At 48.4% G+C, this 21,285-nt stretch overlaps 1 protein-coding gene across 2 annotated transcripts in view; it reads left to right on the top strand.

Moving 5' to 3' along the window:
- The first annotated feature begins 432 nt into the window (after window positions 1-432).
- Window positions 433-21,285, top strand: part of UNC13A (unc-13 homolog A) — a 69,783-nt gene continuing 48,930 nt past the window's right edge. For both annotated transcript variants that reach the window (XM_064280952.1, XM_064280951.1), the window contains exons 1-6: window positions 433-5,942; window positions 7,691-7,808; window positions 8,879-9,002; window positions 9,852-9,925; window positions 11,907-11,961; window positions 13,747-13,782. In XM_064280952.1, the coding sequence (XP_064137022.1) occupies window positions 5,803-5,942; window positions 7,691-7,808; window positions 8,879-9,002; window positions 9,852-9,925; window positions 11,907-11,961; window positions 13,747-13,782 (547 nt within the window). In that variant the 5' untranslated portion in view covers window positions 433-5,802. The remainder of the gene's footprint in view (window positions 5,943-7,690; window positions 7,809-8,878; window positions 9,003-9,851; window positions 9,926-11,906; window positions 11,962-13,746; window positions 13,783-21,285) is intronic.

Genomic DNA, 21,285 nt, shown 5'->3' with positions numbered 1-21,285 from the left:
CTCCAGGGTGGTTCAGATCAAATGAAAAAAATATTAATGATAATAATTATGGTAATAATTATATTAATAGTGTTAAAAATAGTAATGAAAAGTAATAATAAATGATGAAGAAGGGAGAAGATGGAAGAGGAGGGGAGAGGGAAGGAAGCAGACTGAGGTGAGACCAGCCAGGCTTAACTTGTCCGATTTCCCAGAAGCGGAAACTGAGACCCAGCTAGGGGCAGCGCCTTTGGAGTCACGCAGTGCCCCCCGCCCCACGCCCCCTCTGGCTCTGCCTATAGGGGGCGCAGCGAGAGCAGAAGCTGAGCAGGCGATGGCGGGGCGTGACGCGGTGTGGCCGCGTGGGCCCCAGAGACGCACCCCCGACCCCGCCTAGGCCACTCCCCGCCCCCCTCCCCGCCGTCACGTCACCCACGCCCGCTGTGCCGATGTTATAAATAGTCTAGCGCGTGTGACCCGGGGCCCGCGGGGAACGGGGGAGGTGCTTCCGCCCCGATGACCCCGATACCGCAGATGAAGGGGGCTGGAGGGGGTGGGATGTGACGACGACAGTGATGATGATGATGAAGGTGATGATGACTCGCGGCGTTTACAGACCAGGGAAGACTGAGGGAGAGAGAGAGCCTCTGTTCCTTCTCTGAGCCCCATCTACTGCTGTCCTGAGCCCTATCTTGCCTCCAAGCCCTCTTCTCCCGTGAGACCACCTGCCTCTCAGTTTCCCCTTCCATGGTCCCCTCCCCCCACCATGAGCATCCTCCTGTTCTCAAAGCCTTTCTTCCCCACACCCTTCCCTTCAAGTCCCCTAACCTTAGCCTCCTCTCTCACCTGAGTTCCATCCCCTCATGACCTCCACTGAGTCCCCGTCCCCACTGTGAGCCTCTCCCCCTTCTTAAGTTCCATCTCCCCAACAATCCCCCTCCAGTCTGCCTCCCAACCCTAAGCTCCATTCCCTCGTTCCCCTCCCCCCCGAACTCCCACCCCCTCAGTCTTCCATCCCCTCTCATGCCCCCTCCATGGTGCACAAACATAAATGTCCTCCCCCAACTCTCTGACGAGGGCTGAGGGCTTGAGCCCTGGCCTTAGCTCTCAAAGATTTGTGGCTGCCTGCATCCCACAGAGCTGATACCCACCAGAGAAGCTGAGGCAGCAGGTGGTCAGGGGCTGAACTGGGAGGCAGAGGCTGTTGTGTGGGGAGGAGGGGAGGAAGGAGGGGGCCAACAGAGACAGGAGCAGAGAGAGATGGAGAGAAAGGGACAGAGAGACAGGAAGATGAGGGAGAAGGGGAGGAAGAGAGACAGAGAACAGGGAGAAGGGGGAAGAAACAGGGTGAGACCCCCAGAGATTAAAGGACAAACCTAGGACTACTGGCCCTCCAGCTGAGCCAGGGCCTTATTTGTTAAATGATGCCCAGAGTGAAGAGCAGCTGCAAGATGGGGTCCAGGCCAGGCCAGACCCAGTCATGCCTCATCTGACCTGAAGTGGGGGTCCAGCACCTCTTCCTCCCCTCAGGACCCTTCACTTTCCTCCCCTAACTCTCCCTGGTTTGCCCTCCCTAGTGGAATCTGTGTGTCTCTCTCTCTTTCATCTCTCTGTCTTTCTCTGACTCAGTGTCTCTGACTCTCATTTCCTGTTATTCTCTCTCTTTTTCCTTTCTCTCCCTGTATCTCACCCTCCCTCCCCCTGCCTCCCCTCTCCCTACCCCTTCAAATTGTCAGGTCTGCAACCTGGCCCTCCCCTAGAAATGGCCTGGGGCTCCTGCTGGGCACATCCTGGGGCTGGAAAGGGGGAGGCTGGGGCAGACAATGATTCTCAGCCCCCCACACACAGACACACTCCAAGGCCAGAGGACCCCCAGACCCTGAGGGGCTGGGTGGGTGAGCTTCCCATGGGTTGTGTGGGGCTGAGAGTGGGCAAGAGGATCATGAGGGGTGTGGGTGGGTGTGCTCTCATGTGCCTAGAGTGGGAAGGTGAGGAAGACAGGCCATGGTGAGTGATTTGGGGTGTCAGAGAAAGACAAAGAGAGAGAGAAAGATACTGGGAAAGGTAGAGGGAGAGAAAGAGAAAGCCAGATCCAGAAGAGACAGAGCAAGTCAGAGAGAGAATGAGACAGAGGTGGGGGCTCAGAGAGGGAAATTAACTTGCCCAGGGTCACACAGCATCAGGATTTAAATCTGGCTCCACTTGGCTCCATGCTGAATCAGTGCTCAGCTTTCCCAAACTCCTGCCAAAGGCTCCATCCAGACCCACCTCCCACACCCAAGCCCAAGTGGGCAGCCTTGTGGTGGGCAGGATGCCTAATTCATTTTCATATAAAATCTGGGTTTTGGGGTTTTTTTTTTTTTTGCGGGGGCACTGGCATAGGAAGAAGCTCTGTAGCTCTGGGGAGCTCACTGATGCCTCTGGACCACCATCTCTCTGTCTGTCTGCAAGGGAAACAAACAGTCTTTACTGACATGTGTTTGGAGCTGCCCCACGTCTCCCAGCTTGGTGGGAATTCTCTCTTCACTGACTCCATTCAAGGGCTTTTGTGAGACAGAAGTTCAAGTGATGGGGACAGAGATATGAACCAGAGGTGGGAGGCTACTTTGACGTTTGCATGGGAAAAGGCTGAACTTGACTCTCAGAAGAGAAGAAAGAGCAGGCACCAAATTCCCTTTCCAGGAATCTAGCCTTCGACTTCTTGCACACACCTTGAAAGATATACTGAAAAACATGAAGGTTCAGAACAGAGGGTGCAGAAGGCTGGGATTTATGTGGGAAATGAAATAATGTGCATGAGCTCACGATTGTAGATGCACGGATCTCTCCAGAAGGACTCATGAGGAACGGGTGACCTTGCTTGCTCTGGGAGGGAGAGTGAGGGCTGGGGTAGAAAGAGCCTTACTTTCATTACTCTTTTGTATATTTTAGATTTTGTAAAATGGGCATAGGAGTCCCTGGGTGGTGTAAATGGTTAACACAGTAGGCTTCTAACTGGAAAGCTGGTGGTTCGAGTCCACGCAGAGACACCTCAGAAGAAGGCTTGGTGATCTACTTCCAAAAATCCAACCACTGAAAACCCTATGGAGGGACTTCTAAGTCAATTGGCAAAATAATTCTATTATGAAAACATTCTGCATCCCACTTTAAAACGTGGCGTCTGGGGTCTTAAATGCTAACAAGCGGCCATCTAAGATGCATCAATTGGTCTCAACCCACCTGGATCAAAGGAGAATGAAGAACACCAAGGTCACACGATAACTATGAGCCCAAGAGACAGAAAGGGCCCCATGAACCAGAGACTTACATCATCCTGAGACCAGAAGAAATAGATGGTGCCCGGTCACAACCCATGACTGCCCTGACAGGGAGCACAACAGAGAACCCCTGAGGGAGCAGGAGAACAGTGGGATGCAGACCCCAAATTCTCATAAAAAGACCAGACTTAATGGTCTGACTGAGACTAGAGGAATCCCAGCGGTCACGGTCCCCAAACCTTCTGTTGCCCAGGACAGGAACCATTCCCGAAGACAACTCATCAGACATGGAAGGGACTGGACAATGGGTAGGAGAGAGATGCTGATGAAGAGTGAGCTACTTGTATCAGGTGGACACTTGAGAGTGTGTTGGCATCTCCTGTCTGGAGGGGAGATGGGAGGGTAGAGAGGGTTAGAAACTGGCAAAATTGTCACGAAAGGAGAGACTGAAAGGGCTGACTCATTAGAGGGAGAGTAAGTGGGAGTATGGAGTAAGGTGTATATAAGCTTATATGTGACAGACTGACTTGATTTGTAAACGTTCACTTAAAGCTCAATAAAAATTATTAAAAAAAAAAAAAACCCTATGGAGCACAGTTCTGCTCTGACACAAATGGGATTGCCAGGAGTCTGGTTCTACTCAACGGCAATTGGTTTGGTTTTTGGTTTTCAAGTGGGCATGGTTTGCTTACACAAACAGAAAATTAATTTGCAAAGGAAAGAGGCAGCAGGAAAAAGAGGTGAGCAAGAGAAGGGTGGCATAGGCGTGGTTTGGGGGCAGGTTTTGGGTGGGGGTGGAGAATGAGTGGTGGGAAGAGATGTTGGGGGAAGCCTCAGGGTTTCAGGATTTTGAAAGTGAAAATTAGTATCTTGTGGGAAAACCCATATTTCAAAGATTGGAATTGCTTTTAATCCCTTGGGGCTGTGGGATCTTGTGCAATATGAAGGCACTGGACAGCATGGAGCCCTGCATATATTCAGATTACACGTTCCGCAGGCAAGTGGGGCCAGACGATCTCTCATAGCCTTCCAGCTCCACTAAGATGTCTCCATGTGCACTGGAGTCAGCTCTCTGGACTGTTGTGTCCCACCTCACCCAGCCCCCTTTTGAGCCTGGGACCCCAAACCCTGGGATTATTTGGAAGAAGGACAGACTGAGCTGAACAACTGGAGGAGAGGCCTCTCTGGTCTCATAGGGCCACGGAGCCATCTCTTCCACCCCACTTCTCCTCCTCCTTAACTCTTCTCCCTTTCTGGCAATCTTGGAGGACTTCCTGTGAAAAACATCTCATGTCACCTGCTCCAACTCCTCCTTTTGAATCTCATTCAGTTGCAGGTGGAGGCGCAGCTGGGCAGGGGGCTTTGGAGGAATTTTATAGAAATGGGGAGGGCAGGAGAGGGGTGAGGGTGGCTCTAAGCCTCCAAATTTCCTTCCACCTGTAGATCTGCCTGTGCTAAACTGTCTGATGACTTCTCTCTCTCTCTCTCCCTCTCATCCCTGCCTCCCTCCTCTCCTTAACTCTCCTTTTCTTGTCTCTGTCTCTGTTTCTGAATTGGTCTCTTTCTTTATCTCGGTTTCTCTCTTTCTCATCTCTCTATTTCTTTCTCTGTTTTATCTGTTTGTCTCTTTCGTGAGTTCTCTCTCTTTACCTCTCTCTTCTGTTTCTTTCTCTTGGTATCTCTCCCCTCTCCATGTCTCTTGTTATGTCTCTCTTGTGGTATGTCTCTCTATATTTCTCTCTCTTCTCCCCACCTCTCTCCCCCTCCCCCCTTTCCCTTCCTTACCTCTGTCTCTCTCCACTCTCTCTCTCTCACATTATGTCTCTATTTTGGTGTGTTTCTCTATATCTCACTGCATCTTTATCTCTCTCTGTTCTCCACCTCTCTTCCCCCTCTCCCTTCCCTATCTCTGTCTCTTTCCACAGTCAAAAAAGCCCAGTTTGATGGTGCCCAAGGTAAGTAACCTTTCTTGCTGCCCTGTCCTGTGCTGTCTGTCCGTCTCTTGAAGAAACTGAAGAGGGGGTCTGAGCTAGTGAAAGAGGACTTGGTGTTTATGACTGCTGAACATCAGAGGGGGGCTTGAAGGGTTAAACAGGGAGGGGCAGATCAAGACCTGGGTTTCGCTCCCCCCACCCCCCACCCCTAGAGTGTGGGAACTTCCCCAGGCTCCCATCAGGAGACCCCTGAGCCCATAGCCCTTCCCAGGATTCTGAGAGGCAGGGAAGGTACTCATCCACGTGGCTACAAATGGGAAAAGTGGGGCCGAGATTGGTCAATTTTGCCCCCTCCCCCTTTCTGGGACCTCAGTTTTCCAGATGAAAACCAAGGCGATTGGACAATGGCATTTCCAAACAACAGAATTAAGCACCCTACAATTCTACTTTCCTGGAACGGGGCCCCTTCGTTGTGCTTGGGGGCTCTGAGTGGGAATGGGGGATGACCTGGGGGTGGCGGTACAGAGCTGCACTGTTATGGCAGAAGGAGGTGCCCTGAGCCCACGGAGCATGGGAGACCTGATGGGGTTGTGTGGAGGCTGGGAAGGGGCATCGGAGGATCGCTGAGCTCCATGCTATCTCTGACCATCACATGCTGTCTTGCCATCACAGAGAAGTTCAACACGTACGTGACCTTGAAGGTGCAGAACGTCAAGAGCACGACCATTGCTGTCCGGGGCAGCCAGCCCAGTTGGGAACAGGACTTCATGTTGTGAGTCCACTGGGCTCCCTTCCCTCCGCCTTGAATCCAACAATTTCTCCCATCTCTGCGGCTGCCAGCCAAGTCCCTGCTACCGCCTAGCCTCTGTCCTGGCCTCCTGTGCCAACTACCTCCTGCAATCTGTTCTCCACCAGGCAGCCAGGGGGATATTTTTAAAACTGCAAATCACGTCCTTTTGCTCCCAGGTTCCAAACTTGCCCGTGGACCTCAGAATAAAACCCAGTCTTCTCTCCACAGCGCCTGAGACCTCCCTCCCACCAGTATCTCCCTCCATGGCCACCTCGTTCACTGGCCCAGCTCCACCTGCATCTGCACCGCCCTCCAACTCCCCCAACCCTTCTACCCCAGTGCCTTTGCACATGCTCTTATTGCCCCCCAGCTGGGTCCTTCTTGTTCTTGGGTCTCAGCTTGTGACACCTCCTCAAGGAAGCCCTCCCTGACCACCACCTCCAAGTTGTGATTTAAGAGGATCCCATCCTCCCCAGGCCTCACCACAATTTGTTGTTTGAGCCATTTGTGTGAATTTTGGACACACATTTCTATACCCCACCTGCACCTCTGAACTCTGAGTTCCAGGAGGGTGGGGTTGGGTCTGTCTCAGTCCCTGCTATGACTCCTTTCCCAAGCACAGGGCCTGGCACACATTAGCTGCTCAATAAGGATTTTTGTCTAATCACCGAATGAATGAATGACCTGAACTCTTGCCCTAGCCTGGAGCCCAACCCCCAAGGCCTCATATCCCCCTACTTATAAAATCCCCCTACCCTGATGATGGGGAACAATTTGTGCCAGGTCCTATTCTAATGCTTTGCACACACTGAGTCAATTCTGCCCAAAACCCTGCGAGGGGTTTGCTATCATCATTCCCATTTTACAGATGCAGAAACAGAGGCTCAGAGAGGCAGAGGTGCCTGCTCAACATCTGATAAGTGGCATGGCTGGGTTTTGAACCCAGTCACCCTTAACCTCTGGGCTTTTCCCTGAGCAGGGCCTTGCTGGGGATGGTCAGTTGTGGAGGGCACCACAGGCCCCAGAGTTAGGGTCCCGGGTTAGAGGAACATTCCAGGAAGGAAGAAAGGAGCTGAACCCCCAATTCTAGAGATGTGAAGGGGAGGGACAGTGTGGTCCCAACTCAGTCAGAGCCAGTTACTGACTGACCAGGTCACGATCAACAGATGTATTCAAAGAGAACATTCCTTAGGATAAATCTTTGATAAACTGATTCAGTCGGTGAATTGGACATTCACTGAGATTTTCCCTCCAAAATCAGCAGATTGTGGGGGCAGATCCTGTAGGGAAAGTGCTTGGAGCTGGGATCATGCATAAATGGGGGGGCATCCCTGTGTGATTGAAGGGAGATGACCCTGGGAAAAATGGAGGCACCTGAATGCTGTTATCCTGGGGTAATAGGGAGCCATTGGAAATGCTGGAGTCTCTTGCTTGCTAACCCAGCATTGTCAGGTCTGAGTGCACAAGGTAGGGCCAGGTGAGTTGGGAGTGCAGGAGACATGTGACACCCTGATTCTGCTGAGAGATGCTGAGCTAGTAACTTCCCCTTCTGGGCCTCCGTCTCCCCTCTGTGAAGGAGAACCACTGTCTTATCTTGTTTCATCTCCTGGCTTGGCTAGGAAAGAGGTTTGAATTCCAGCCTGCTGGGTGTCCTCAGGTGAGTAAACTGACCTCTCTGAGCCTCCATTATTTCACTTGTGTCTCTCGGTGCCCCTCCCCTCTCTCCACAGCGAAATTAACCGCCTGGACTTGGGGCTGACTGTGGAGGTGTGGAACAAAGGGCTCATCTGGGACACGATGGTGGGCACCGTGTGGATCCCACTGCGGACCATCCGCCAGTCCAATGAGGTGAGTGGGTGGGCCGAGGATGGGGAGGAGGAGCACCTGTGCCACGACAGAATGAACGTTTATCCCCCATCCCATGATAACCTCCACATAGGCATCTGGGGTGCCCACTTGGTCAGCCTCGTCTCCCACCACACCCAGCCTCCACCATTCGCGGTCCCCAAGGATGGCTTTGGAACCTTCCTTCATGTTTGTTGTTGCCTTGGCTTCCAGTGTCTCCCTTCCATCACCCTCTAGGTTCCAACTCTGATGCTCCCTCCTTGGGAAGCCCTCTCTAACACCCCCCCCACCCCCCAGCCCCCTCCGTCCCTTTGACCCAATGCGACCCCATGGGACTGAGGATATCTGTGTCCACTCTGTCCATCTTCTGGGGATCTCAGCACTCCCAGCATGGGCCAGGCAGTGGAGACGCCAGGGAAGGTTTGTTATTTAATGAATGAACGAACAGAGAGGGAGGAAATGGGTGCAATAGTCTAGGCAAGTGAGGGCAAAAAGAAGTCTTGAGAGGGGACTCAAATTTTTCTCAGTGGCCCCCAAGTGGGAGGAAAGCTCTTATGCAAGAGACCCTGGACCAACAACCCCCACCCCCAGCCTCTTCCTGGAGCTTCAGAAAGCAGATTCCACAGAAGGTCCATTCTCATTTAAGAGATGAAGACACTGAGGTCAGAGTGAACCCCGTTTGCTCAAGGGCTCATGTCTCTAAACCAGGGAACACCAGCCCTCAGGAGGATGTTGGCTGATTCATTTAGGGTTGTTTCAGGATGGTGGGTGGATCAGGGTTTCATCTGGAATCAGATCCCCATACCCCCTCATTGGGGGGTGGGGAGTGGGCACACAAGGCTGGAACCGCTCTTGCCTGGCCCCGTGGGGCTCTCTCTCTGGGTTCCTCAGACCTACTATGTGGCCCTTGAATGGGGGTTTCCCCTCTCTGAGCCTCAGTTTCCTTATCTGTAAAGTGGGAGTGCAACCATTGCTGTTAGAGTAGGGGCAAGATGGGGTGAGGCGGATGTCTCATGTGAAAGGAGGGAACCTCCCAGCTGGGACCCTAATCCTGTTCCCAACCCTTGCCCCAGGAGGGCCCTGGAGAGTGGCTGACACTGGACTCCCAGGTCATCATGGCGGACAATGAGATCTGTGGCACCAAAGACCCCACCTTCCACCGCATTCTCCTCGACACCCGATTCGAACTGCCTTTAGGTGAGTGTGGAACCTCAGGCCCTTGCTCAGCTCCGCCCCACTCCCTGGGCTCACCCAGTGAGGCCAGGAGAATAGCTGGACCCGGGTGGAGGGGCCGTCCCTTCAGACCAGAGTCGCACTCCCCAGAGGAGAGTTCCCTGGCTTGCAGGCATCAGCTGGTCACATGCTGTGTACAGAGCACATTTCTCAGCCCTGCCTGTGCTGGAGGGAGGGACCATGAACTGCTGGTGCTTGGTGTACTGCACGAGTGATCTGCAGGTAGGAGGAGAGGCAGAGACAGACAAAGACAGAGACAGAAAAACAGAGAGAGACATAGAGAGAAAAACAGACACAGAGCCAGAAAGGCACACAGAGAGATGGAGACAGAAAAACAGAAGAACACAGACACAGAGAGAAAAAGAAATAGAGAGAGAAAAGCAGAGACAGAGAAGCACTGAGACAAAGAGACAGAAACAAAGATACAAAAACAGAGACATAGGGAGAAAAGTAGAGGCAGAGAGAGAAACACAGACAGAGACAGATAGGAGCAGAGAGATGAAGGAGCCCCATCTGCCTTTCCTGGAGGCAGCTGCTGTCGCTCCACATTGTCTTTTCTTCTAAGAACTCATGATTCCTTCTCCCTCGTAGGGCTAGGACACATCTCCCCTTCCACCCTCCCTCCATTCCCAAGGTAGCTCTAGGGGGTTCAGGTCTGTGTGGAGGCACTGTCCTGTCCTCCCGTCCTCTCCTCACCCACTCAAGACCAGCCCGGCCCCACTCAGACCTTGCCAAAGACCCCAGAGGCTGGGCCAGAGGAGGTTGAGGGGCAGAGAGGGGCTTCCCTGCTCACAGCCCTGGCTCTGCTTCTAGACATTCCTGAGGAGGAGGCCCGCTACTGGGCCAAGAAGCTGGAGCAGCTGAATGCTATGCGGGACCAGGATGAGGTGAGCATTTGGGGTGAGAGACTCTTTCTTCCTTGTCTCCTCTGTCTCTCTTTGCCTCCTCATTTCCTCCTCCTCCTCTCTCTCTCTCTCTCTCTCTCTCGCTCGCTCAGTTTGTCTTTCTTTGTGTCTGTGTCTCTCTTAAAAAGAAACAAAAACCAAACCCAGTGCCGTCACGTCGATTCCGACTCATAGCAACCCTATAGGATACAGTAGAACTGCCCCATAGAGTTTCCAAGGAGCACCTGGCGGATTTGAACTGCCGACCCTTTGGTTAGCAGCTGTAGCACTTAACCAATACACCATCAGTGTCCCTCTTTGTAACCCAATTAAATCCACAGTCCATGTGGTCCAGTTTCAAAGCAATTCTGGGATTCCAGGAACATACAGTCCACCAACCACATCACAATTTCAGACAACTCCAATTCTGCTCTTGCCAAATGCCCTTAAGGGGACACATGGTCCCGGAAAGCACTTCTTACACTCTCTTTCTGTTCACACACCCCTCAGGTCCTCAAGTGATACCCAGACTTTCCTAAAAGTCCTCTCTCCCACTAGTCCTACCCCTTGTGCCACTTCTTCTTCCATGCCATCCCCTTTCTTCTTGGCCCTACCTCATCACAGTTGAAAGATCCAGTGTAGCCCTGGAAGACAGTCTTCAGAGAGTAACAGCAGGAAAGAAATAGAAGGTGAGCCCAGAACCTTTTTTTTTTTAGTGGGAGGCAGAGGGCAAAGGAGCAACCAAACCAAACCGAATCAGTTGCTGTCAAGTCAACCCTAAATCATAGCGACCCCGTGTGTGTCAGAGTAGGACTGTGTTCCACAGGGTTTTCAGTGGCTGATTTTTGAGGCACCTCTTGGTGAACTCAAACCACCAACCTTTTGGTTAGTAGCCAAGCACATTCACCGTTTATGTTACCCAGTGTCTTAGTATCCAGGGCTGCCGTAAAAGAAGTACCCAAAGCGGATGGCTTTAACGATCAGAAGTTTCGTTTCTCACAGTTTAGGAGGCTTGAAGGCCGAATTCAGGGCTTCGGCTCTAGAGGAAGGCTTTCTCTCGGTCGGCTCTGGTGGAAGGTCCTTGTCTCTTTTTAGCCTCTGTTCCCCGGTTCCTTGGTGACCCCCCTGTGGCTTGGCATCTATCTTCCCCCATCTCTGTTTTTTTTTTTCTTTTTTTGCTGCTTGCTTAATCTGCTCTTTTATATCTCAGAAGAGATTCACTTAGGGCACACCCCACACTCATGCTGCCTCATTGAAGTAACAAAGAAAACCCGTTCCCAAATGGGATTATACCCACAGGTATAAACCCATTGCTGTTGACTCAATTCCAATTTATGGCGACCTTATAGAACAGAGTAGAACTGCCCCATAGGGTTCCCAAGACGCACCTGGTAGATTCGAACTGCCGACCTTTTGGTTAGCTGCCAAGCTCTTTAACCACTGTGCCACCGGGACCCCAATCACAGGTACAGGAGTTAGGATTTATAACACATATTTCTGGGGGACACAATTCAATCCATAACACCCAGGGACTTCAAAGGACCAACACTCATGTGTTAATAACTTTTGTCTAAACTAATTTTCTTCCCCTTTCTTTAGCTCCCTGCCTTCATCGTTTCTGTCTCTGTGTTTCTTTCCTCATCCGTCTTTCTTTTTTCTTTTTCTCTCTCTCTTTCCCCTTGTCTCTCTGTCTCTGGGTTTCTCTCTCTCTCCCTCTTTCTGTCGCTCTTTTTGCTTTGTCTCTGTTTCTTGGTGTCTGTCTCTGGATGTCTCTTTCTCTCTTTTTTCCCTGTCTCTGTTTCTTACTGTCTCTCTGTCTCTGGGTATCTCTCTCTCTGTCTCTGTGGACACTTGTATCCTTCTCCTCCAGAGGGAGGAGACTGAGGAGGCAAGGAGGAGTCAAATGGAACAGGACAGAGAACCACCCTGCTTCTCTGGCTTCTGCTCCCCTGTGACAAGCCCTCTCTCCTTCCCTCCCCCTCAGTACTCCTTTCAAGATGAGCAAGAGAAGCCTCTTCCTGTCCCCAGCAACCAGTGTTGTAAGTACCTCTTGCTTCCTCTCTGGAAGGAACCCTCATCCCTCCCCACGCCTTGACTGTCCTAACTGGTCACTCCCCAGAGAGATGGGTCCTGAGTGTGACCACAGTGTCTGCTCATAGTGTAGTGGAAAGAAGAAGAGATCTGGGACTTGGTTTGAGTCCTGCCTTGTTATGCAATCACAGACAGGTCAGTGGCCCTCTCTGACCCGTGGGGCCCCTCTCTTTGAAATGGGCATCTGAGCCCCCTCGTTCTGAGGGCTGTTGGAAGAACCCAAGGCATCTAAAGGTATAAAAGCATTTTGTGGACTCTTCAATTCCATTCTGAAGATCCTGGATGAGTGTCTATAATTTCTTCAAAAAACTATTCATAGGGCCAACACATCTGTGTCTGATGGCACAGACAGACACTAATCAAATGACCCCACCAACATGCATACGATGTATGAAGTACATTTCTGGTGCCCATTTTCACAGATGAAGAAACTGAGGTCCAAGAGAAGTGACTTGGTCACACAGCCAGCAAGTGGCAAAGCCAGGATTTGAACTCAGGTCTGAGGGACTCCCATTTTGCTTTTCTTTCCACTGTACCATATCTATTAATTATTGTGATGGTCATGTTCCTCGCCTACTGAACCCACTAAGGCTGGAGTTGTTAATGTTGTTTGTCTTCCTTGGCCCTGTGGGCAGTCACCCCCAGACCAGGTCTCTGTGGATCAAAGAGATATTCTCCCTCCTAAAAGTGTCCTCCAAATCCTCGTGGTGGGAGGAAGTGGCAAATCATACAGCTTCAAAGCAGAACCCCCACGCCCCTGTCCCATGGGCCACTGACACCTGGCCTCCCAATCCTGTTCTTCATCCTCCTTCTCCTTTCCATCTGCTTTCCCATTCTCTTTCCCTCCCTCTCACAGTCTCTCCTGTATCCGTTGTCCGCCCCCCCCCCCATGTGCCTAGGATGGTGGTGATGAAGCTTGGAGGGAAGCACTAGAGTCTTGCAGTTGGGGAACCCCATTTCCACCCTACCTTGGGATGTGATATCAAGTGGGTTCCTTGACTTCTCTTGGAGGATTACAAACCCCCCTCCCGGTGAATGGAGTGGGGGCAGGCAAGGTGGGAGCAGGAACAGAGCCACAAACAGTACCTGGAAGTGGAACGAAGCTGAGGGGTGGTTCTATGTGGCAAATGGAACCCATCGCCCAGCATTTGCCTCTGAGTCCTTTTGGGAATGTTTCATCACCCCCATTTCACAGAGGAGGCAGCCAAGAGTCAAAGGAGTCAGGGTGCAGTTCCAGGGTGTTTTCTGAGATGCCAGGCATTGGGAATGAGGGGCGGAGACGTGGTTCTCTCCCTGGTCCTGATGCTCAGAGGCTGTGTGACTTTGAGCCACTCACTCCACCTCCCTGAGCCTCGTTTCTTCATCTGTAAAGAGAATGAGAAAACCTAACCAACAGGGGCGTTTTGAAGCTTAGGGCTTCTGGTTCAGTGTTTCTTTATCCTCAAGTCGAGGGGGAGGCCCAGTGCCCCCTTTGTTACTCTCTGGTTGAGCCTACGGCCTCAATGAAAAGTGAGGATATACCGCCTTCCTCTCAAGATGATGAGGGCTCTGTGAGAGACAGCATGACAAATGTCAGCAATTAAAATGATACTTGGGGAAGAGGGGCAGGAAAGCATTGGAGTCCTGGGGTGGGGGAAGAGATGGGAAGAGAGGAGGATGGGGGAGCCCTCCTGCTCCCCATGCCCACCCCTCTGCCTGCTCCCCTTTGTTATCTCTGCCCCTTCTCTTTATAGGCAACTGGAATTATTTTGGCTGGGGTGAGCAGCAGAGTAAGTACTCAGCTATTTGTTCTGGGTAGTCATGGGGAGGTGGGTGCCTTGGTGACCCCGAGGACCCCACCCCACTGCATAGGGATGTGGGGAACTGTCACAACCCCTCCTGTGCCCTCCTGCCTCCTGTCTTGGGATTCCTGCTCTGCCTGTTAGGCAGTGGGCACTGGCACTGGAGTGGGGGTTTCAGCCGGGAGGGGTGGACATTTAGACTGGAGACTTGTCCTTTCTCCAGCTGGGCACTCTGTTCCCCCTACCCCCGCTCCCCATGTATAACTTCATCTCCCTTCCTGTGACCCCTTGCCCTGTTTGTCTCCCATCTTCCTCCTCCACCAGGAAATGGCCCCAGCGGCACTTGTATGGTGGTGGGTGGGGAGGGGAAGGGGAGAGGGCCTGAAACAGAGGGGCTGGGCAGGGACCCTCAAGCAGATATCACTCCAGAAACCTCAGCCCCAAAAGCACCCCGCCACATACACCACCTTTGTCCCCTTTGCCCCCAGGAGAAGGAAGCAAGACCCTCCCAGTTGGATGTCTATTTTTCTCCCTAAGGAATACCTCCCTTTTCCCATTTACCTGCCCTTTCAAGAGAAATTCAGTCGTTCTAATCTGAGTCTTAGGGTCGTATGAGTTGGAAGCTACTCAACGGCAAAGGGTTTGGTTTTTGTGGTTTAATCTGAGTCGTGAAACTATGTCGTTTCCTCTCTTCCACCACCTGGAGCGTCCTCCCCTCCTTCCCCACATCCTGGTGCACCAGCTCAGCCCCACCCTCCCTCCCCTCCCCTACCAGGACCAGGGTAACTGTTTACAAACACTTTAATCCAAAACAATTGGTCAGAAACAAATTGGTCAGAAATCAATTCAGCCAAAATAGGCATTTGGCAGAGGAGGACGAGGTGGCTTGGTACCAGTTTGCCACAAACAGTCAAAAGAGAAGGCATTTTTGGTTAAAGCCAATTGGGCTAAAGCTGATAATTGGGTCAAAAGCAAAGACAACTTGGCCAAAAGCAGATGCGTTTGTTACAAAGTGGCCAAAAATGGCTTAGCCCGGAGCAGGCAATTTGGTCAAAAATAATTTGATAAAAGGCAGAATCTGGGCAAAAGCGAAGACAATCCACTCAAAAACACTCTGTCCCGCCAAAAGGCAATTCATCAGGAAAAAAAAAAAAAAATTGATGAACACACATACGAACAGCTTCATGTGATTTTATTGGAAACACCTTGGCAAACTCAAGGACAATTCGGTGGAAAAATACTGATTTGGCTAAAGACTATAAACCCAGATGATTGGGTAGAAATGAAGTTGGTCAGAGGAGAAATTTGGTTACATCAAGACGACGTTCACAGTTTTGTGAGGGATCATTTACAACGTCGCTGTTCCATCCCGACGCACACAAATCTAGATTACAAGAATTTGTGGCAAGTTTGCCTTGGCTTTTGCCTTTAATATCAGAGCTAAGACACAGCACATCAAATGGTGGTCCTGTCTCCCAGGGACAGGAAGGAAAGCTTGTAGGTCACAGTGGCCCAAGTCAAATGAGAACCCTGGAAACCAGAGATACCTTGGTAAAGCTGGCTTTGGTAGCTGAAAATGAACTTGATTTTTTTAAAAGCAAAATAACTTTAGGGAACAGTCAAAAGAACTTTATACAGGAAGTACAAGATTAATTTTTGAACAATTCACCACATTTAAAAAATGTTTGGACCTATTTTTCAAATGTTAGAAATGGACATGATTAAAAAAGAACTAGAAAGTTAAAATAACAACGTGAGAAAAAATAGACAAACATCTGGGAAATGAGCAAAAACAGTTAAAGACATAAGAAGATGCAAACCACCTTCTTGGTGTGTAAAATCACCAGTAAATTTACGTAATGGCTGAGTATACCATGGGCCCCCAAGTCAGGATTTCAATTTTCCTTCTCAGCTGATTGGTTTTCAACCAAATTGTTGTTTTCTAACTAAATTGAGTTTCTCCCTTCCCACTGCAATTTAACATCTCCTTTGACACTGTCCTCTGACATTCTCTCTCTTTCTCTCTCTCTCTCTCTCTCTCTCACACACACACACACACAAACACACACACGCACATAGAACTCAGCAAAAGTCCACAGTTCCCTCCCGCTGGTCTGAGATTTGGGGGCCTGGGGTGTCCTCTGCTTTTTTTTCTCCCCCCCTTCTGCACCCTTCACTCTTTCTAGAGGGACTGTTTTACTGTACTTTCCAAATAAAAATAAATGGATCCTTCTTTTCAGTTACAAAAGTAATATGTGCATTGTCAAAATTCAGAAGGTACAACACGTACAATGGCATATTACTCAGCTCTAAAGAGAAATGAAGTCCTGATGGACACCATGACATGGATGAGCCTAGAAAACAGTATGCTGAGCGAAATAAGTCAGTCACAAAAGGACCAATAGTGTATGATTTCACTCCTGTGAAATAAGCAAATACATGTTGTTAGTCGCCACTGAGTTGATTTCAACTTGTGGTGACCCCATGTGTGCAGAGTAGAACTGCTTCAGAGGGCTTTCAAGGCTGTGAACTTTTGGAAGTATGTTGCCAGGCCTGTCTTCCAAGATGCCTCTGGGTGGGTTTGACCTGTCAACCTTTCAGCTAGTAGTCAAGTGCTTAACTATTTCTGTCATCCCGGGAACTCAAGGAAACTAAAAATAAATAAAAACCCGTTGCCGTTGATTCCTACTCATAACAACCCTATAGGACAGAGTAGAGCTGCTCCATAGGGTTTCCAAAGAGCAGCTGGTGGAGTCAAACTGCCAACCTTTTGGTTAGCAGCCTAGCTCTTAACCACTTCGCCACCAGGGCTCCAGTAAGCAAATACATAAAAAAAAAAAAAAAAGAGACGAAAAATGATTAGTTGCTAGTTACTGGGAGTGGGAGGAAGGGGAGGGAAGATTTTGCTTCGGAGGCAGTGAGTTTATCCTAACGGTGGTGGGAAGGTTTGGAAAAGGATAGTGACATTGATTGCACGACTTAAAGAGTGTAATCCATGTCACTGAATTATACACGTCAAAATTGTTGAATCGGTGCGTGTTTTGCTGTGTGTGTTTTCACTGCAATTAAAAAAAAAAAATCAGACAGTACAGAAAAAGAATAGAAAGAGGACAATTCCCAATGATCCTGCTACCCAGACGCATTGCTTTTAAAATCAGAGTTTTGTTTTTTTAAGATTTAAAAACTCATTGGCTTTGAGTCGATTCCGAATCACAGTGACCCTAGAGGACAGAGTAGAACTGCCTCACAGGGTTTCCAAGGAGCGGCTGGTGAGTTTGAAACTGCCAACCTTTTGGTTAGCAGCTGTAGCTCTTAACCACTGAGCCACCAGGGCTCCATTGTTAAGATTTAGAAAAAAAAAATTTATTAAAAAAAAATTTTTTTTTTTTTTTACCAAAAAAGTCAAACCAAAATATCCTTTCATTTTTATTAAGCACTTAAAGTTTGGCCACATTCCTGATGTTCCATGTTTGTAATAGATTCTGGGTGTGTGGCAGTCTCACCAAATTAAAAATCTAATCATTTTTACAACCACTCTTCTGTCAGTTTGTCATATGGTGGTGGCTCACACGTTGCTGTGATGCTGGAAGCTATGTCAGCAGTATTTCAAATACCAGCAGGGTCATCCATGGTGGACAAGTTTTGGCAGATCTTCCAAACTAAAACAGATTGGCAACCAGGACCTGGTGGTCTACTTCTGGGAAAACTGGTGTGAAAACCTTATGGATAGCAGTGGAATGTTCTCTGATGTAGTGCCAGAAAATAGAACCCCTCAGGTTGGAAGGCTCTCAGAATATGACTGGGGGAGAGCTGCCTCCTCAAAGTAAAGTCAACCTTAATGATGTAGATGGAGTCAAACTTTAGGGGCCTTCATTTGCTGAAGTGGTATGACTTAAAGTGAGAGGAAACAGCCACAAATATCCATTAGTAATCAGAACAAGGAATGTGTAAAGTATAAACTAAGGAAAATCGGGAGGTGTAAAAAATGAAATGGAATGCATAAAGATTGATACACTAGGCATTGGTGAGCTGAAATGGACTGGTACTGGCCATTTTGAATCAGACCATCAATCATATGGTCTACTATGCCAAGAATGACAAATTAAAGAGGAATGGTGTCTCACTGATCATCAAAAAGAACATTTCAACTTGGACGCCCTTTTAACTTAGTACCAAAGTCACTCCTGAGGTTCACCCTTCAGCCAAAGATGAGATAGGCCCATAAAACAATAATATGCATAGCTCAACCATGTATACAAGACTAAATGGGCACACCAGACCAGGGGCAAGGACAAGAAGGCAGGAGGGGACAGGAAAACTGGACAAATGGAAACAGGGAACCCAAGATCAAGAAGGGGAGAGTGTTGACACGTCATGGGGTTGGCCACCAATGTCACAAAACAATATGTGTATTAACTGTTTAATGAGAAACTAATTTGCTCTGTAGGCCTTCATCTAAAGCACACGCACAAAAAAGACTAGAAATTACAAGGCAAAAATAAGGGAAAAAAAATTTTCAAGATCTGTCCTGAAGTACAATGCTGTCAGTGACAGAATAATATACATATGCCTACAAGGATGACCAGTTAATACGACAATCATTCAAATTTACACACCAACCACGAATGCCAAAGATAAAGAAACTGAAGATTTTTACCATCTTCTGCTATCTGAAATTGATCAAACATACAATCGAGATGTTTTGATAGTTACCGGTGATTAGAATGTGAAAGTTGAAAACAAAGAAGAAGGACTGGTAGTTTGAAATTGTGGCTTTGGTGATCGAAACAAAGCCAGAGGTGATAGAACTTTGCAAGAGTAATGGCTTAGTCATTGCAAACACCTTTTTCCAACAATATAAACAGTGACTATATACTTGGACCTCTCAGGATGGAATACACAGGAATCAAATCAGCTACATCTGTGGAAAGAGACAATAGAGAAGTTCAATATCATCAGTCAGTACAAGGCCAGGGGCTGACTGTGCAACAGACCATCAATTGCTCATATGCAAGTTCAAGTTGAAGCTGAAGAAAACTAAAACAAGTCCACGAGATCCAAAATAGATTTGATGCATTGAACACTGAAGACCGGGTGAGTTGTAGGATGACATCAAGGACATCATACATGAAGAAAGCAAAAGGTCATTAAAAAGACAGAAGAGAAAGAAAAGACTAAAATGGATGTCAGAAGAGACTCTGAAACTCGCTCTGGAACGAAGAGAAGCTAAAGTGAATGGAAGAAATGATGAAGTTAAAGAGTTGAACAGAAGATTTCAAAGAGCAGCTTCAGAAGCAAAGTATTATAATGAAACGTGCAAAGATCTGGAGTTAGAAAACCAAAAGGGAAGAATGTGCTTGCCATTTCTCAAGCTGAAAGAACCAAAGAAAAAATTCAAACCCTGAGTTGCAATACTGAAGGACTGTATGGGCGAAAAATTGAATGATGCAGGAAGCTTCAAAAGAAGCTGGAAGGAATACACAGAGACTGTGCTGAAAAGAATGGTTGACATTCAGCCATTTCAGAAGCCATGATCAAGAACCAATGAGCGGCCATCTGGGATACTCCACTGGTCTTACCCATTTGGGAGTGAGGAAGAATGAAGAACGCTAAAGATACAAAGGAAAGATTAGTCCAAAGGACTACTGGACTACATCCACCGTGACCTCCACTAGACTGAGTCCAGCACAACTAGGTGGTGCCCGGCTACCACCACTGGCTGCTCTGAGAGGGATCACAATAGAGGGTTCTGGACAGAGCTGGAGAAAAATGCAGAACAAAATTCCAACTCAAAAAGAAAGACTAGTCTTGGTGGCCTGACAGAGACTTGAGAAACCCTGAGAGTATGGCCCCCAGATACCCTTTCAGCTCAGTAATGAGGCCACTCCTGAGGTTCACCCTTCAGCCGAAGATTAAACAGGCTCACAAAACAAAACAAGACTAAAGGGGCACAGCAACCCTAGGGCAAGGACTAGAAGGCCAGAGGGGACAGGAAAGCTGGTAATAGGGAACTCAAGGTTGAGAAGGGAGAGTGTTGGCATGTCGTGGGGTTGTTAATGTCCTAAAACAATATGTGTATTAACTATTAAATGAGAAACTAGTTTGTTCTGTAAACCTTCATCTAAAGTACAATAAAAAAAAAGGGGCGTGGGGAGACAGAAAGAACCAATGGTACTAAAGGAAGAAGTCCAAGCTTCATTGAAGGCATTGACGAAAACCAAACCAAACCAAACACACTGCTGTAGTCAATTTCGACTCATAGCGACCTTATAGAACAGAGCAGAACTGCCTCATAGAATTTCCAAGGAGCAGCTGGTGGATTTGAACTGCTGACCTTTTGGTTACCAGCTGCTGCTCTTAACCACTGCCCCACCAGGGCTCCTCAGCAAAAAACAAGACTCCAGGAATTGACAGAATATCAAGTGAGGTGTTTCCACAAACGGATGCAACCAGGGATGGATTACCCAGTAAGCAAGGTATGCAGGGGCTTATTACGTGAAATTATGCACTACAGATTAGTAAGTAAGCCTGTGCATACCTTGCTTAATGGGTAAGCATGTGTGATATCATTAATATCACATGTAAATAAAAATTTGCTGAAGATAATTCAAAAATGGTTGCAACAATATGTCGACAGGTAACTGCTGGAAAATCAAGCCTGATTCAGAAGAAGTCATGGAATGAAGGCTGTCATTGCTGATGTTACATGGATCTTGGCTGAAAGCAGAGCATCTTGGTTGAAAGCAGAGAATACCAGAAAGATGTTTACCTGTGTTTTATTGACTCTACAAAGGCATTTGACTGTGTGGATCATAACAAATTATGGATTAAATATTGCAAAGAATGGGAATTCCAAAGCACTTAATTATACTCACAAGGAACTTGTACATAGACCAAGAGGCAGTTGTTCAAACAGAGTAAAGGGATACTGCTTGGTTTAAAATCAGGAAGGGTGTGCATCAAGATTGTATTCTTTCACCATGCTTATTCAGTCTGTATGCTGAGCAAATAATACAAGAAGCTGGACTACATGCAGAAGAATGGGGCATCAGGATTGGAGGAAGACTCAGTAACAGCCTGTGATATGCAGATGACACAACCTTGCTTGCTGAAAGCAAAAAGGACTTGAAGCACTGATGAAGATCAAAGACTACAGCCTTCAATATGGATTATACCTTAACATAAAGAAAATAAAAACCCTCCCAGCTGGACCAATAAGCAACATTTTGATAAAAGGAGAAAAAATTGAAGTTGTCAGGGATTTCGTTTTACTTGGATCAGTGATCAATGCTTATGGAAGCAGCAGTCAAGAAATCAAACAAAGTATATCATTGGGCAAATCTGCTGCAAAAGACCTCTTTAAAGTGTTAAAAAGCAAAGATGTCACTTTGAGGATGAAGGTGAGCCTGACCCAAGCCATGGTGTTTTCAATCATCTCATATGCACGTGAAAGCCGGACAAAGAATAAGGAAGACCAAAGAAGAATTGATG

This window comes from Loxodonta africana, chromosome 3 (assembly GCF_030014295.1).
Source record: "Loxodonta africana isolate mLoxAfr1 chromosome 3, mLoxAfr1.hap2, whole genome shotgun sequence".
Taxonomy (NCBI): domain Eukaryota; kingdom Metazoa; phylum Chordata; class Mammalia; order Proboscidea; family Elephantidae; genus Loxodonta; species Loxodonta africana.
The sequence above is the reverse complement of the archived record's forward strand: the minus strand, read 5'-3'. Positions and strand labels throughout refer to the sequence as shown.